Below are 15320 nucleotides of genomic sequence, written 5' to 3'. Positions count from 1 at the left end.
GAATACCAGTGGGGACGGACACCCGAACGGGCTCCTCAAGCGGCAGTGATACCCAGAGACTTGTTACTTCTGTGTCAGTCTGCTTATTGGTTGCATCAACATCTGCACGACCTGAGTGAGGTCACCGCCCTCCCTGCGTTCTACCTGCCCGTATAGCCTGCACAACACTATCTGCTACCTTCCTCCAGAGTTCCAGGGCCTACCCTACCAATGGAGAGATCCCCTTCAGGTTGCTCCACTCCATCTGCCCCAGGGTACTCCCATTGGTAGTACTCCCCTTCCTGTGAACCACAGGTGGCATCAAACTGTTCCCTTGTAAATATTCCCCCTTCTAGTTGAGTGGGCACTGAGCCCCGGGTTTGGGGGGGGGGGGACCCTTGACTTACAGCAAACCCTGGATCTGAGCAGTCTGACTGCTGCAGGGGTGGCATAATTAAAAAAAATTATATATAATGTGTATACATGTGTCTTCAATTATCTTGCAGTGTAAGTATAGTTTAGCAGAAGTAGAATTTCCCAACTAATACCATCTTTCATAATGACAACCTCCAAAATAAATCCAAGCAGTAAAGATCTGTATAAAACACATTAAAAACCTTTATTAAAGCACAAATACACAATAACTGAAAATAAATAAGGATTCACTGTTTAATATCTTCACCACTCAATTGGGGGCATCTCCACAGTGAGCTCTTCTAGAGTGGCAAGGAAAGATGGGAGCCCATCAGCAGCATCTGGAAGAGAATCAATTACACTTAGTGAAGGATACACCGTTCATCTACTATATAGCAGTTCAGTGGCGTCTATGACCCTGGCCATATGCAGTCTGATCGGGGGGGGGGGGGGGGGGGGGGGGCGCGACAACCTGGATTACAGTAAGTGACTGTACATCAAGTCAGCACAGATCAGAATTGTAATATTTTACTTACATTACCCCTAAGTTGGAAGCTAGGCAATCTATAAAAATTCACCACATCAGCTGTGCTTCCCTTCCCCTGGAGGAATGGACTAGGACATGACAGCCAGCCATGCTTTATACCAGCTGTGGTGTCACATCCCAGTCCCTGCTCATTTTGGTAGGGCTGTGCCAAACAATCAGATGCAGAATTAAAGGACAGCAGTGCTGCTTTAAAGTTTTGTAACTCTAAGGGGTACTTTGCACACTGACATTGCAGTTGCGATGCCGGTGGGGTCAAAGCGAAAGTGACGCACATCCGGCGTCGACATCGGAGTATGTGAATCGTTTTTAATACCTTATTAACGAGCGTAGAAGTGTCGAAATTGTATGATCGGTGTAGTGTCAAGCATTTCCATAATGTCGCTGCAGCGACAGGTACGATGTTAGTCGTTCCTGCGGCAGCACACATCGCTGTGTATGAAGCCACAGGAGCGAGGAACATCTACCTGTGTCTAGTGATGTGTCGTTCGCGAACGAGCCGATTCTTTGAGCCGGCTCTTTGAAGTGAACGATATGAGCCGAATCATCAAAGTGAAGGAGCCATAAAGAGCCGCTTTTTTTTTTTTTTTTTTCACTGCTTCAGGGGGAAGCAGGAGATAAGGAGAAGAGTAAAGTAAACACAAGCTCTGGGCAGGAGCTGACACTTAAAGCTATACACACAGTGGTTCTTCCTTTCAGTGCCGGAGGCAGGAGGTAATGACCTGGGGTACGGCGGCCGGGCTGCCCCTCCACAGCGGGGCTGTATACTGTGAGCTGGTGCTGTATACTGTGAGCTGGTGCTGTTTGGTACTGTATACTTACTGTGAGCTGGTGCTGTATACTGTGAGCTGGTGCTGTTTGGTACTGTATATACTGTGAGCCGGGGCTGTATACTGTGAGCCGGGGCTGTATACTATGAGCCGGGGCTGTATACTGTGTTCAGTCCTTTTTTTCTATTTCTGTTAACAAATCCTGGTATTTTTAGATGTAAATAGATCTGACATCTGCACACAACCTCTATACATTTGTTTTATGTGCAATACTACCTCAATGACATTTATTGTCACTTAACTGTTAAAAAAGTCGGTATGTAACTAGTGTTGCATTGCCATATTGTGTTCCACTTGCTGGGATTTGTAGTGCTGTGCACCACCAGCAGAAGTTGGACCCATGCTATGTTAGCATTTAAACATTTCTGTTCCAGGTTGTGTTGAAATAAACTGATTTTGCTATTCAGTATCCTATGCTTCCATATTTTGGTGTGCGTACAGTATGTGTGTACAATGTGTGTATGTACCGTATGTGTGTCCTTTGTGTTCAGTATGTACAGTATGTGTACAATGTGTGTATGTATGTGTGTCCTTTGTGTTCAGTATGTACAGTGTGTGTATGTATGTGTGTCCTTTGTGTTCAGTATGTACAGTATGTGTGTACAGTGTGTATGTATGTGTCCTTTGTGTTCAGTATGTACAGTGTGTGTACAATGTGTGTATGTATGTGTGTCCTTTGTGTTCAGTATGTCCAGTGTGTGTACAATGTGTGTATGTATGTGTGTCCTTTGTGTTCAGTATGTACAGTGTGTGTATGTATGTGTGTCCAGTATGTACAGTGTGTGTGTACAATGTGTGTATGTGTGTCCTTTGTGTTCAGTATGTACAGTGTGTGTATGTGTGTCCTTTGTGTTCAGTATGTACAGTATGTGTGTACAATGTGTGTATGTATGTGTGTCCTTTGTGTTCAGTATGTACAGTATGTGTGTACAATGTGTGTATGTATGTGTCCTTTGTGTTCAGTATGTACAGTGTGTGTGTACAGTGTGTATGTATGTGTGTCCTTTGTGTTCAGTATGTACAGTGTGTGTATGTATGTGTGTCCAGTATGTACAGTGTGTGTGTACAATGTGTGTATGTGTGTCCTTTGTGTTCAGTATGTACAGTGTGTGTGTACAATGTGTGTATGTATGTGTGTCCTTTGTGTTCAGTATGTACAGTATGTGTGTACAGTGTGTATGTATGTGTGTCCTTTGTGTTCAGTATGTACAGTGTGTGTGTACAATGTGTGTATGTATGTGTGTCCTTTGTGTTCAGTATGTACAGTGTGTGTGTACAATGTCCTTTGTGTTCAGTATGTACAGTGTGTGTACAATGTGTGTATGTATGTGTGTCCTTTGTGTTCAGTATGTACAGTGTGTGTACAATGTGTGTATGTATGTATGTCCTTTGTGTTCAGTATGTACAGTGTGTGTGTTGCACATATAGTGACAGGCAGCACAGTAATTGCAACTCGCCTTTATTTTCAGGAATTATAATCTTTTGTAGGAGCGACACATATCAGAGCACTGACTAATGTAGAAAGGACATGTACAAAAAACACCACATAAAAGAGGAGCGAGGGCCCTGTCCAGAAGAGCTGACAATCTGAGGAAACGGAAACAATAATGCTAAAAACTGTTTTTACTGCTTCACTAGATACATACAAGGGTGTAGAATGAGGTTCCCAATGTACAGGGGAGGTTCTGTATCACCACAAGGTGCAGCAGAGGGTTTTTTTAAAAAAAAGAGCCTTTTGAGCCGAAAGAGCCGATTCTTTTTGGTGAGCCGAGCCGAATGAGCCGGCTCATCAAAAAGAGCCGGACTGCCCATCACTACCTGTGTCCCGGCTGCAATGAGGAAGGAAGGTGGGTGGGATGTTTGTCCCGCTCATCTCCGCCCTTCTGCTTATATTGGCCGCCTGCTGTGTGATGTTGCACGACTCGCCCCCTAAGGAAGGAGGCTGATTGCTGGCCAGAGCGACGGTGCAGGGCAGGTGAGTGCATGTGAAGCTGCTGCAGCGATAATGTTTGCTACAGCAGCTATCACAAGAGATCGCATGTGCGATGGGGTGGGGACTACCACGCTCGGCATCGCTGCCATCGGCTTGCGATGTTGTGTGCAAAGTAGCCCTAAGGCAATTTAGGACAGAGTGAGTGTTACAGCTGTAACTGGTGGCACTTACCATTCCCACCAATTGTTTAAGGATTTTACAGTGTTCAGTATAGATTGTCAGAATTGGTGTGTAGTTGCACATTAAGAATGCAGAGGTTTACCAAGACTGACCGAATATGTAACTGAAAATGGTGGAAACCAGGGTAGAAGAAAAGAAAAAACCCTACCTGGCTCCCAGTTACAGGCAGGGATTTCCATAAGGGCTGGCTCTACACTTTGTAGTGCCGCAAACCTTTTAGCATCATTCATATTGACTATAAGACCAACACCAACCAGGGAGAGATGACTCAGTTTATGTTCTTCTGGGACATCAAAAGTTTCAAAGTCTACAAGAAAAAAAAAAAGCTATAGATATTTTACCTAATTAAGATAACAGCAAAATTCTTAAGCAGCTGTCTGCTCCAAAATACAGACATCCTATGGTTTTAATGAGGGCGCTTAAGATTAGTTTGCCTATGGGCTCAATGCACCCAATGAGCTTTTCCAAGTAGCCACCTTGACTACATGTCAGGTTTATTTGGAGGGTCTAACAAAATCTGTGTTACTTTCTCCATAGCCAAGCAGCCATCAGAAACCCAGCTGACACATTGCAGAGGTCTTATTGGGTTTCCAAGTTTAATGTCAGTGAAGTACTAAAGATCCAGATCCACTCAGATGTGAGGTCACATTAGGCAAGTTGGACACTGAAGCTGAGATTCAGTAGTTCAGCCAAGTGGCCCTTTATAGGGCCAACAGCCACACAACTGATCTAGCTTAAGGTATAGGATTTAGCACTATAGATTGTGTTAGAGTTTAAATGACTAGGCTAGTTTCACATATCCAGCTTTTTGCTGGTTTGACGAATGCGGCGCATGCCAGTACAGTGTATACAGTACACTGGCAGTGCAACAAGCGCCGGTCACATGCTGTCATGTGACCCAGAAGTTGTGGCGCTGCATCATACTGTACTGGTGTGCGCTGCATCCGCCAAAAAGCTGGACATATGAAACTAGCCTTAAGGGAACGAGTAATTTCTGATGACAGCATTGATCTGCTGGTTAATCATTATGAAGGTGGCTGATTGCAGTACCCAAAAGAGGGGAGAGGAGGTTGGAGTCATTCTCCTGGGTGCTGCACCTTCATGGTGTTATTAGCCCTATAACTGCATATTCATAGACATGACAGGCTTCCTTTAAAGGAAATAGAGCAAGTTGTGGAAAACTTACCTGCAGGATTGTAGGGAACAAACTTTTCAATATCAGGATACTGCTGCTTCTCAGTCTTAACAGAAGTGTCAGAAACCTAGTGGGAGAACAGGAACCAGTTCACAAGCTTATTCAACTGGCTTTTGCCCTGCATGGAAAAACTGGTAATCTAGGCCCTTGTGATAGCTGTATTCTGGCCATACACCCCAAGCAGCCTGTGTGACTTGCAGCTTCAACATACAGGTGAGCGTTCATGTGGTCTGAGTGTAGGGTGACTGCTAGGTAAAACGCTGGTGGTTTACCTAGAGAACAGGGGCAACTGAATGAAAACTGGACAGTAGTCAGATGTTGGCCAGCTGGATAGACCAGATAGTATGATCGGGCCACTTCAATCCAACTTTCAACACCAGATGAGACAAACTATAAAATGCCATCAGTTTCCATCTTTGTGTTCTTATTGTAGATTTGACTGATGTCATTTTAGAATGAAGTAATATACAAATCCATGTTCATTAGTGATGTGCAAAACCAGTGTACGACTGGGATGCAGTAACATACCTGTTCAGTAGATGGCACAGGCTTCTTCACTTTTTGGTCTCCTTTCAGATTCTGGCCACTCTTCTGGTTCATCAATTGCTTGTTGACATTTCCTAGAGCTTTTCTTGAAGTTTTTCCACTTGAAGGACCAAGAACCTTGCTCTGGCGGCTTTTGCCAAGTGGCTTTCCTTTAGGCAAAAGGATAAGTTTAATGACTGTTCCAGAGCATCGGGAAACTGAATGGTGGAGGATTTAATCACTGCTGCAGAAGCCTTCCTTATACACCAGGAACAGAGCTATGGCCACCCTAATGGCAAGTACTGTAGTAACCCATGCAAACAACCCCTGTACTGGTAGAATAAAGCTACAGTGTGCAGAAACCATTCAATACACTTTAGCAAAAGAGGTTGCCTCCCGTGTAGAGGTTATAGCATCACCCGGTGTTCTTAATAGCTTTAAATAGTTAATGGGCGCCACTTAGTTTTAAAGACTAAAAACTAACCCCTTGAGATTTTTATTTTCCAACAATTGTTTTTTTTTGGGGGGGGGGGGGGGGACGAGGGGGGGGCCTCTAAGTAGCCATTGTGGAACTACACTTGGAATTCCACCCCTGTCTCCCTGTACAGCATGTGGTACACTTAATGGTGTCATTTAAAATTATAACTCATCCCACAAAAAACAAGCCCTCATTGCTATATTTGAGGGGGGAGAGGAAACCCACACAAACCAGACCAGGAGCGACACGACTTCCTGATCCCTACTCTAGCACCAAGTGACAGCATGCACCGCAAGGATTCACAAATCTGCAGATCACCCCTTTATGACAGGGGTGTGCCGCCCCTGCATCGGCAGCCGGGCTGCTCGGCCGCAGATCTGTGGTGGCTTGAGGGACGTGTGGACCTGGGGGCCATGTGGCCACTCAAGTAAAGGGGGTATATGTACAGGGGACGGTGTGGAAAGTTTGACGCCACCTGTGGTGTGTGGTAAGGGTAAAGTACCACTGCTGCGGCTGGTAGTACCCGGTGGCGATGGTGTGGGCAGCCAGGTGTTTAACCCCTCCACGGGTAGGGATTGTGCCGGGGAGGTGTTGTCGGGCTGGTAAGGGTTAATTGCGTACCCAGTCCAATAACACTGACAACTGTGGTAAACCAAAGTTCTTGATGCCACTGCAGCACGGAGGGAGCACACCTGGATCCTGTGCCCGTTGGTGTTGCTTGTTAGCCTGTGACCTTGACACCTCTTTTCTGTAGTTGGTCCCTTTGAGCTTAACACTAAACAGGTCCCGCTCACCTGTATGGCTAACGGAGCGAGCTCGCTCTCAGGGTTCACACTTGGGATTTTCTGGACTATGCAGTGGGAAAGTCCTACCCCCCTCGTTGCGCTAGTACCCCGATTTTGGAGCTGGTGGAGAACAGATCTTGAAGGCTGTCCTAGTCGGGTGAATTACCAGGACGCCTGAAGCTACTTTCTGGCCTGGGGGGTCCATGTACCTAGTCATGCGATGGTCCCTGCCCGGTGATGGCACAAGGCCGCCGACTGTCCTCCTTGACAGTCTGTGCCCCTTGACACGATCCCCTGCGACCGGGCTCTAGCTCCTACCACGCCCAGACCAACATCTGCCACCTAGTAAATGAGGAGCCCAGCCCCTGACCTCTCCACGAGAGAGAGTCACCACTCAACTTGCTTGTTCTTAGCAACACCAAAGGTCAGGGACTCTTAACCAAGGAGGAGGTGGGTATCATACAGAAGGGCAGATTGCACAATGTCCTGTGACGACCTGATAGGCCAGGGCGTCAGAGGTATCTTACTCCTGCACACCCAATGCATGAGGGGCATCAGTGGTTTGTACCACACTAGAAATTTTACATCACACGCTCATGTTTATTAGGCAAGCTTTTCTACACCCCATTTTGGTGGAGGTTGCCAAAAGTGGTGTAAATGTTAAGATGGTTTTTGTACAACATTGAGCCATGCAGAGGTTTTCCAGCTTATAAGACATGCCAGAATCTGGCAAAAAAACACTGATTAATACAGGCCCATTTGGCAAAGGTCCTTTAAATAACCACTTACCGACACCTGATAGTTTGGGACGATCTTTGGATAACAGGGTGGCATTAACATCACCGTTCTCCTGGTCAATGTAGATCACAGTTGCCATTTTAGTCAGATTCTATAGGAGAAAGTATAAGAATGAGGCATGTTTCACTGTACACAACAAGCCATTACAGTTAGGATGATTAGACCCATGGAAGTTTGGATTTGCCCAGACTAAGGCTGGGGCCATACCAGGATTAGTGCGAGTGATTGCATGACACTGCTCACGCTCTTGCAGCACAGCGGGAGCAGAGTGTCATGTGACTGGACCAAACCAGCAATCCAACTACAGCTGCGGAGGGGAGGGATTTCTTCCCATCGCCTCCGTTGCAAGAATTGCATTGCACTCAACTAATGCAATGTTTCTCTCGCCCCCATAGATTTGAATGGGTGCGAGTGAAACAGGATAGCACTCCAACCTGCAGCATGCTGTGACTGTTTTCTTGGTCTGATTAGGGCTGAGAGAAAAAAAAAAAAAAATATAAGTAAAATCGCTCATGGGAGCTGCCCCACAGTAATATTGGAATGTGATTTTTTTTATCACGCTCTGTATTACTCACTGTGTGTGCTAGCCCTAAATGTTTGGGACCCAAGTCTTTTTTCAACCTATGTAACTTCCGAACTTGACCCTAAACCCCATACAAGTCAATAGGGACCTGAACTTCCGTGCTGTAAAGTGGTAGTAAGGCCTAAGGCACTGCAAAAGGAAGTAAAATGGGGGTAAGATAATGTGAATGAAGGGGGAATACCTCTATTCTTGATAGCCAGAGCAGGTAAAGCAGACAGCTGAGGGTTGCAGCCTGCAGTTGTCAGCTTTATCATCCCTGGTTTTCAAAGAGTGAACCCCATGGGTTGTTTTTTTTTTTATGTAAAAAAAAAAACCAAACACCATGAGGTCCCTCCATATTTTTTTTAACAAACAACCAGGTAAAGCCAGCAACTGGGATAGCCATGGGCCTTCCTAGCTTGTGAATAAAAGCCCACAGCTGGCACATCAAAATCCCACATGCACTTTAGATATACACTTACCAAGTTAGTAATGGGGAAGGGGTGCTGATACACCTCTCCATTACCAACACATGGGTTCAATACCAACTGTCAATTCATAGCTGACAACTGCTGTGGGGCAACACTGACCGGCCTGTAGATGGCAGGACCAATGAGACATCCACCTCCAACAAGCAGAGATCCACTTGCTGCTATTAATCTGAGAACAGCATGATCTATGGACAGACCATGAATCAAGTAATGTGTCACTTTACTGGGTGGAGTAATTGTCAGTTTAGATTTAGGAGAGCTCAGGAAGTTAACTCCAACCACAGCCCTGATCAGCAGCTTTTTGTAGTGAAAGCTGGGATGCAGGATTGAAGTTTGAGGCTTGTGATACTCTCCAACTAATAATTTTATTAATTTATATAGCGCAATTCCACAACGCTTTACATACATTGTGAGACCCAATAGGGACAGTGTTGCCAATCTAGTGTCCATATCTGTATGTCTTTAGAGTGTGAGAGAAACTGGAGTTCCCGGAGGAAACCCACAAACTCCTTGCAGACGTTGTCCTTGGTGGGATTTGAACCCAGGACCCCAGCGCTTCGATACTGCAGTGCTAACCACTGAGCCACCACACTAAAACAAGGATTGTATGAAGGAGCAAAACAGTCCAGTGACATCTATATCAGGGACTGCTTTTACATTATGGCACTCTACAATTACACAGCAAAAACCTGCCAACAGATCTTTTGACCCCTTCAATCTTTTGCATACATTTACATCAAAAACTGTGTTAGAGTTTGATGGGAGCTCACACACTGAGCATGCACCTTTCCCTGCACATCACCTGATATGTACAACTGACATTTGCCTTTAACAGGTGTGGGTGGATTGGAGATCCACCCGAGAGAGATAACTAGTTATATTTCAATGTCAATCTCTGACAGTGGGCTTTAATATGTGGCAGTATGGATCACCTGTGATGTGAATGCAGGGCACCGACAGGTATTCGTGACAGGGGTCAGCTGTGTGCTAGGAGACCGTGATTTGTGCTGTACAGAGCAGAACTGATTCACTGCACAGCACAAGCAATGGGACAAACAGCATTTGGCATCTACACACTTGTATTGACCTGTAGGATCATTACAGGGTCAATTTTACCATATAGTGATTATTCATTTATATAGCGCTGTTAATTCCATAGCGCTTAACATACATTGTGAGCCCCAATGGGGACAGTGTTGCCAATCTAGGTTCCCTATGAGTATATTTCTGGAGTGTGGGAGGAAACCGGAGATCCCGGAGGAAACTTACACAAACACAGGGAGAACATACTAACTCCTTGCAGATTGTGTCCTTGGTGGGATTTGAACCCAGGACCCCAGCACTGCAAGACTGCAGTGCTAACCACTGAGCCACCACAAGACTGCAGTGCTAACCACAAGACTGCAGTGCTAACCACTATAAATTGTGTTTTGGCAATTTGATCTCTTGGAAATTGTTGTCAGAAGAGCAGACATCCCCTTTACTTATGTTGTCACAGTGCAGCAGTCACTGTCAAAAATTAGTAAGACAGTGGAAGCAATTAAAAGCTTTTATGTTAGAACAGCATAATATACTTTGAAGAGTCAATTTTTGCACAACAAAGACCAATGGTTTTAACACCAGCAGCGCCAAGACATTTCAGAACTGCCAAATTCAGCAAAGCTGCTCCAGTCTGACAAAGCATTCCTTGGAACACATCATGGACAAGATGCAGCCTTCATCCAGGTGTGGGCACCTCTTAACTTCAAGATGCCCTTCATGAGAACCAGCACAACATCCTGCATTTAATGGTAACGCCCATGCTGAGGGGAGGGGGGGGCACAGCGTTTTGGAGGCAGTGTGTCAGCTGTGCTCAAAATGCTGCAGTGTACAGTACAAGCACAGTGAATGGCATTTAGAGAAATCCCAAAACTGACCAGCGGTGCAGCTTTCCAAGCCACAGGATGTCAATTCTCTGCTGCGGAGACAGAAGCGGTCTCTACAGGGAGAAGACGAGACACCGCAGCAGCCCAAGCCATGATTGTGGCCACAAGAAGCTGCGGTCTCCTGCAGAAGAGTCTCACAGGTCAGGACCTGCCATGTTTAGGATGCAGCAGGTCAGCACACACCCTTTATATAGCTTCAGCAAAGTGACCAGTCGTGTGTGTGTCACAACTTTTATTTAAACATTTTCTCCCTGCACCAATGACTGCAGTGTGAATATGCACCAACTCAAGCCACTGTCAGAGGGAAACCACAGCCAAACCCTTCACTAATCTAATACTGGGAATACGAGATCAACTATGGGTGTTCAACCCCAGAGTGAGCCCAAAACCCTCCCCTCAGTCACTGCAATGAATGAGGGGTGCAGCCAGAGCCCCACAAAGCTGTAGGTATCTAGTATTCGGTGACAAGTTTCGATCCACCACTGAAAAAAAAAAACCCAGCAGAGAAGTCAATGAGGAAAGCGGCTCCCAGGACAGAGCGGCATGCTATGCCTGTGTCCACCACTAGGGGGAGCCTGGTGTATAGATTCCGGCATAATATCCCATACACATCCTATATACAGGGCTCTCCCTAGTAGAGTTTACTGCTAAACGTGCAAGACCAGGGGAACCCACAGAAACACTACCGTCATGAAGTTATAGCGAGGCATACTGGGAAATGTCTCACGGGAGCGGAAAAACGCCTCCAGGGCACCGGAGGGGATAAAACGCCTTAACACAAACGGCTACAAGACAAATTACGACAGCACCTCCGGCGGCGCATGTACCGGTCACCGAGAATACGCAACCAGCGAGAAGACCACCGAGCCACTGCGTGCACACGCCTCCTCCGCCCCAGCCGCGCTCTCCCGTTACGTACCGAAATCAACAGCTCAGCGTTAGTAGTAGTAAACACTTTGCGGCACCCGCTTTTAAACCAAACAGTGCGTCCTCATTGGTCGTTGGAGCGTGCTTCTGTAATCTGATTGGATGATGGGCGGGCCATTCTGATTGCATGGCGTTCAGTGACGCACTCGCCTTATATTCAGTGCGGGTGATAGTGGACGGCACTGGACGCGTGTCCCGCGTTTGGCTGCGGCTTTTGGTGACGGGATAATGGGGTTTATAGCTTTAATGGCGTTCATCATATATTTTACATAATGTAAATCTATAAGGCTCCATGATACATAAACCACGGGGTTTCTTTCCCCTGCTGGCTCCACTGTCCTTGGGTCTCTTTAGGGGGCGAATCCCCTGGTATCATTCATATTCTCAGTCACACATTATAGTCTACATCCACCAGAGACTGCTGTATCTATATATATAATTGCCTTATTCTGTCTGTCTGTCTGTCTGTCATGCTTCAAAATTGTGTCCTTCCGGTGACATTGTGTCCTTACGGTGACACAAAGCTGATTGGCCGCTGGGCTCGCCATGGCCCCGCCCCCCCACACGGATTGGCCGCTCGCCCAGGCTGCGCCCCCACACGGATTGGCCAGCCGCTCGCCCAGGCTCCGCCCCCCCACAGATTGGCCTCTCGCCCCGGCACCCTGCAGGCATTGGCAATTCGGCCACGCCACGCCCCGCCCCCCTCACGCAATGCACGCTAGCTCTGCCCCCCCCTCCCCCCCCCCCCGCACATTCCCCGAACTGACACGGCTGTCACGGAGGTGAGTACTGTACTCCCCCCAGCCCCCCCCACCCGTCCCCCGCTCGCACGGGAGTGGTGTGGGCTCCCGTGCGAGCGGGGGACGGGATACGTTGGTAACCATGCTAGCATGGTTACAAGCGCATCAAGGTCCTGCAGCGGCGGAAGATCCACACGCACACACATAACAGCACATACACACACATCAGATCACACTCACTCTCACACACACCTCACACACACATCACATCCACACACTCACAGCATCCGGCGATATCGCTTGCTTCTCGGCCTCGATACTGTGCTGTTGTGACCTTCCAGGACCTGACGGAGGATCACATGGCCAGAAGCATGTGGTATCTCCGGATGTTGTGACTGTGAGCGCGTATGTGCGATATCGTCAGTGTCTGTGTGTGTGAGTGTATGCGATCGGGTGTGTGTGAGTGTATGCGATCGGATGTGTCTGAGTGTATGCGATCGGATGTGTGTGAGTGTATGCGATCGGGTGTGTGTGAGTGTATGCGATCGGTCGGGTGTGTGTGAGTGTCGGGATCGGGTGTGTGAGTGTCGGCAGAGGAGCACGGCGTGCTGGAGGAGGCACGGAGCAGAGAGGCTGATCTTGGGGAAGGCGGGGAGGAGGACGCTGATGCTGGGGGAGACTGGGAGCGTGTCAGGTTTCCAGGTTTTCCAGTTCTCTTTTGAATGAGCTTGCCCTCAGTTAACATGGAGTTTAAGGTTCTGTTGCCCTACTTCCTGTCCAGCTGCTTAAAAGGCCGCCTCTCAGCCCAGTCCAGTGCCTGAGTATACTGCTTGCTGTGTGCTCCTGCTTTGCTGCTGCTAATCCTGATTGCTTTTGGATCCTCCTAAAAGACTACCGACCGACCGACTCTGGACCTTACCCGGTTTCTCAAGCTGTGCCCGGATTCCGTCTGCCATCTTCGGTCAGCACTCTGCCCGGTTCTCTCTGGTTCGTAACCACTCTGGACAATCATCCCGTATGGACACTCCTGGACTTTTACCGCTTGCCCATTGTGTCCCGGCTGCTGCGCATTTAGGCCTTCTGGGGTGATTGCCGGACAGTCCCTGTATAGGGGTTCGCTCTGGTGGTCTCCCTGGGGGAGTCCGGTGCGTGGCCCCGTGAATTCCCTCCGCTCTGTTTCGGGAAGGTATTTTGTGTATTTGTATTGCTGTGTTTGTTCCGTTGTTATCTACCGTGGTTACAGATTATAAAACATCTTGTATCAAAAACTCGTCTCTGCTGATCATTGCCCTACGCTATCGAAATCCTCAGAACATATAATAAGTATTACATTATACTCAGGCCCAAAAAAGAGGATTTCGCTGGGGCAATGACTGAGACACGAGGAGTAGATCAGCTCTTTTCTATGATTAACTCCTTGCAGCAGGAGATGGAGGTGGTGCAGACTAAACTTAGAGATGTGGAGGCACAGCTGGGTCATGATCACCAGGTACTGGGTCCGGCTATACAGGATTTGCAAGTCAGAGTGGAGGCTCAGGAAGCCGGCCCCACTACGTCCGTATCAGCTGCCGGTATGCCTAGGTTACCCCCATTCCGTTTCAATGGTGACCGTGGTCAGTTTCGTGGATTTGTGAACCAATGTATACTGTTTTTTGATGTACATGCTGATTATTACCGTTCTGACCGGTCCAAAGTGTTATGTATAATTATGTTATTAACCTCACGAGCACTGGCTTGGGCTAATCCTATGATAGAGAACCGGGACATCCGTTTAAATCACCTAGATGATTTTCTGACCGCAATGGCGCAGATGTTTGATGATCCGAATCGCCGTGCTACCGCTGAATCGGCTCTCCTTTCCTTACGTCAGGGAAAGCGTTCTGTCGTTGAATACGCCACTGAATTTAAGAGGTTAGTGGTAGACACCGACTGGGGAAACAATGCATTATTGTCTGTTTTCAGAAAGGGGTTGTCTGGTACCATCAAGGACGAGTTAGCTCGTTCCGAATCTCCAGGGGATTTTGAACTGTTTCTCCAGCACTGTGTGCGTATTGATACCCGCTTGACGGAACGTAGACAGGAAAAATGGGCAGCTGTAAACCGTGTAAACAACTTTACATTTCCTTCCAGAGAACCCGCTCTCAGGACGCCACGGGAGGCCGAGGACGTTCCTATGCAAGTAGACTCTCTGCAAAAGCGAGAGACCAATGAACGTCGCGAACACCGGCTCCGTGAGCGTTTGTGTTTTTATTGCGGTCAATCGGACCATTTCTTGATCGACTGCCCGAAACGTCCGAATCGCCCAAATAAGGTATTGGCAGCCATGGCAGAGTGTGACAACACGGACGCAGAGTCCGATATCTCTGAGGCAAGTGGACACTTGGATGCGGTATTTCCCTTGACTGTAATGTCAACCTCACCGAAGGACTCAGAAGGGAAATATACCCATTGCTCACTCCCCATTCAGATCCGTTGGGAGGGACAACTAATTCCTACCTCTGCAATGATAGACTCTGGGGCAGGGGGAAATTTCATGGACTCTTCTTTTGCCAGGAAACACGGTATCCGGACTCAGCAAAGATCCTCACCGGTTACCATGGAGACGGTAGACGGATCTCCGTTAATCTCTGGACCAGTCGATCGGGAAACCGTACCGCTAGAATGCGTCATGAAGCCAGGTCAGCAGGAGACCCTTGTTTTCATGCTAATTTCATCTCCTCATTTTCCGATTATTTTAGGTATTCCGTGGCTACGGTCTACAAATCCGGTCATCGACTGGGAAACTAAGGAAATATCCTTCCCACCGCAGAATATTCCGACCATTAGTCCAACTGTTCCGGTTCCAGTACCACCAAATACGGAGAGCACTGTACAGGTACCTGTTTTACCCCCGGTTTACCGTGACTTCGCTGATATATGCGACAAAAGAAAAGCCGACCGACTTCCCCCGCATA

General features: G+C 47.5%; 1 protein-coding gene across 4 annotated transcripts; it reads right to left on the bottom strand.

Moving 5' to 3' along the window:
• Nucleotides 1-573: 573 nt before the first annotated feature.
• Nucleotides 574-12672, bottom strand: LOC142301236 (securin-like). 4 transcript variants are annotated; one of them, XM_075342262.1, is made up of 6 exons: nucleotides 12649-12672; nucleotides 7713-7812; nucleotides 5664-5830; nucleotides 5127-5202; nucleotides 4089-4247; nucleotides 574-734 (listed from the first exon to the last, which is right to left on the bottom strand). In XM_075342262.1, exons 2-6 carry the CDS (start codon nucleotides 7798-7800, stop codon nucleotides 658-660), a joined length of 567 nt encoding a protein of 188 aa, XP_075198377.1. In that variant the 5' UTR covers nucleotides 7801-7812; nucleotides 12649-12672; the 3' UTR covers nucleotides 574-657. The 4 variants fall into 4 exon arrangements, with proteins under 4 accessions (XP_075198377.1, XP_075198375.1, XP_075198376.1 ...); XM_075342260.1 differs by lacking the exon at nucleotides 12649-12672 and adding an exon at nucleotides 11619-11702; XM_075342261.1 differs by lacking the exon at nucleotides 12649-12672 and adding an exon at nucleotides 11509-11596.
• Between the last annotated feature and the right edge of the window lie 2648 nt (nucleotides 12673-15320).

The sequence above is a fragment of the Anomaloglossus baeobatrachus genome, chromosome 4 (assembly GCF_048569485.1).
Source record: "Anomaloglossus baeobatrachus isolate aAnoBae1 chromosome 4, aAnoBae1.hap1, whole genome shotgun sequence".
In the NCBI taxonomy this organism is placed as follows: domain Eukaryota; kingdom Metazoa; phylum Chordata; class Amphibia; order Anura; family Aromobatidae; genus Anomaloglossus; species Anomaloglossus baeobatrachus.
This window is presented reverse-complemented; position numbering and strand designations above follow the sequence as displayed.

Coding starts and splice junctions, on each gene's coding strand:
- LOC142301236 (XM_075342259.1), bottom strand. CDS start 11,409: ATGCCTCGCTATAACTTCATGACG. Junction 4,248..5,126: donor TGTTCCCTACAATCCTGCAG/GTAAGTTTTCCA, acceptor TTTTTCTTGTAG/ACTTTGAAACTTTTGATGTC. Junction 735..4,088: donor TGCCTGTAACTGGGAGCCAG/GTAGGGTTTTTT, acceptor ATTCTCTTCCAG/ATGCTGCTGATGGGCTCCCA.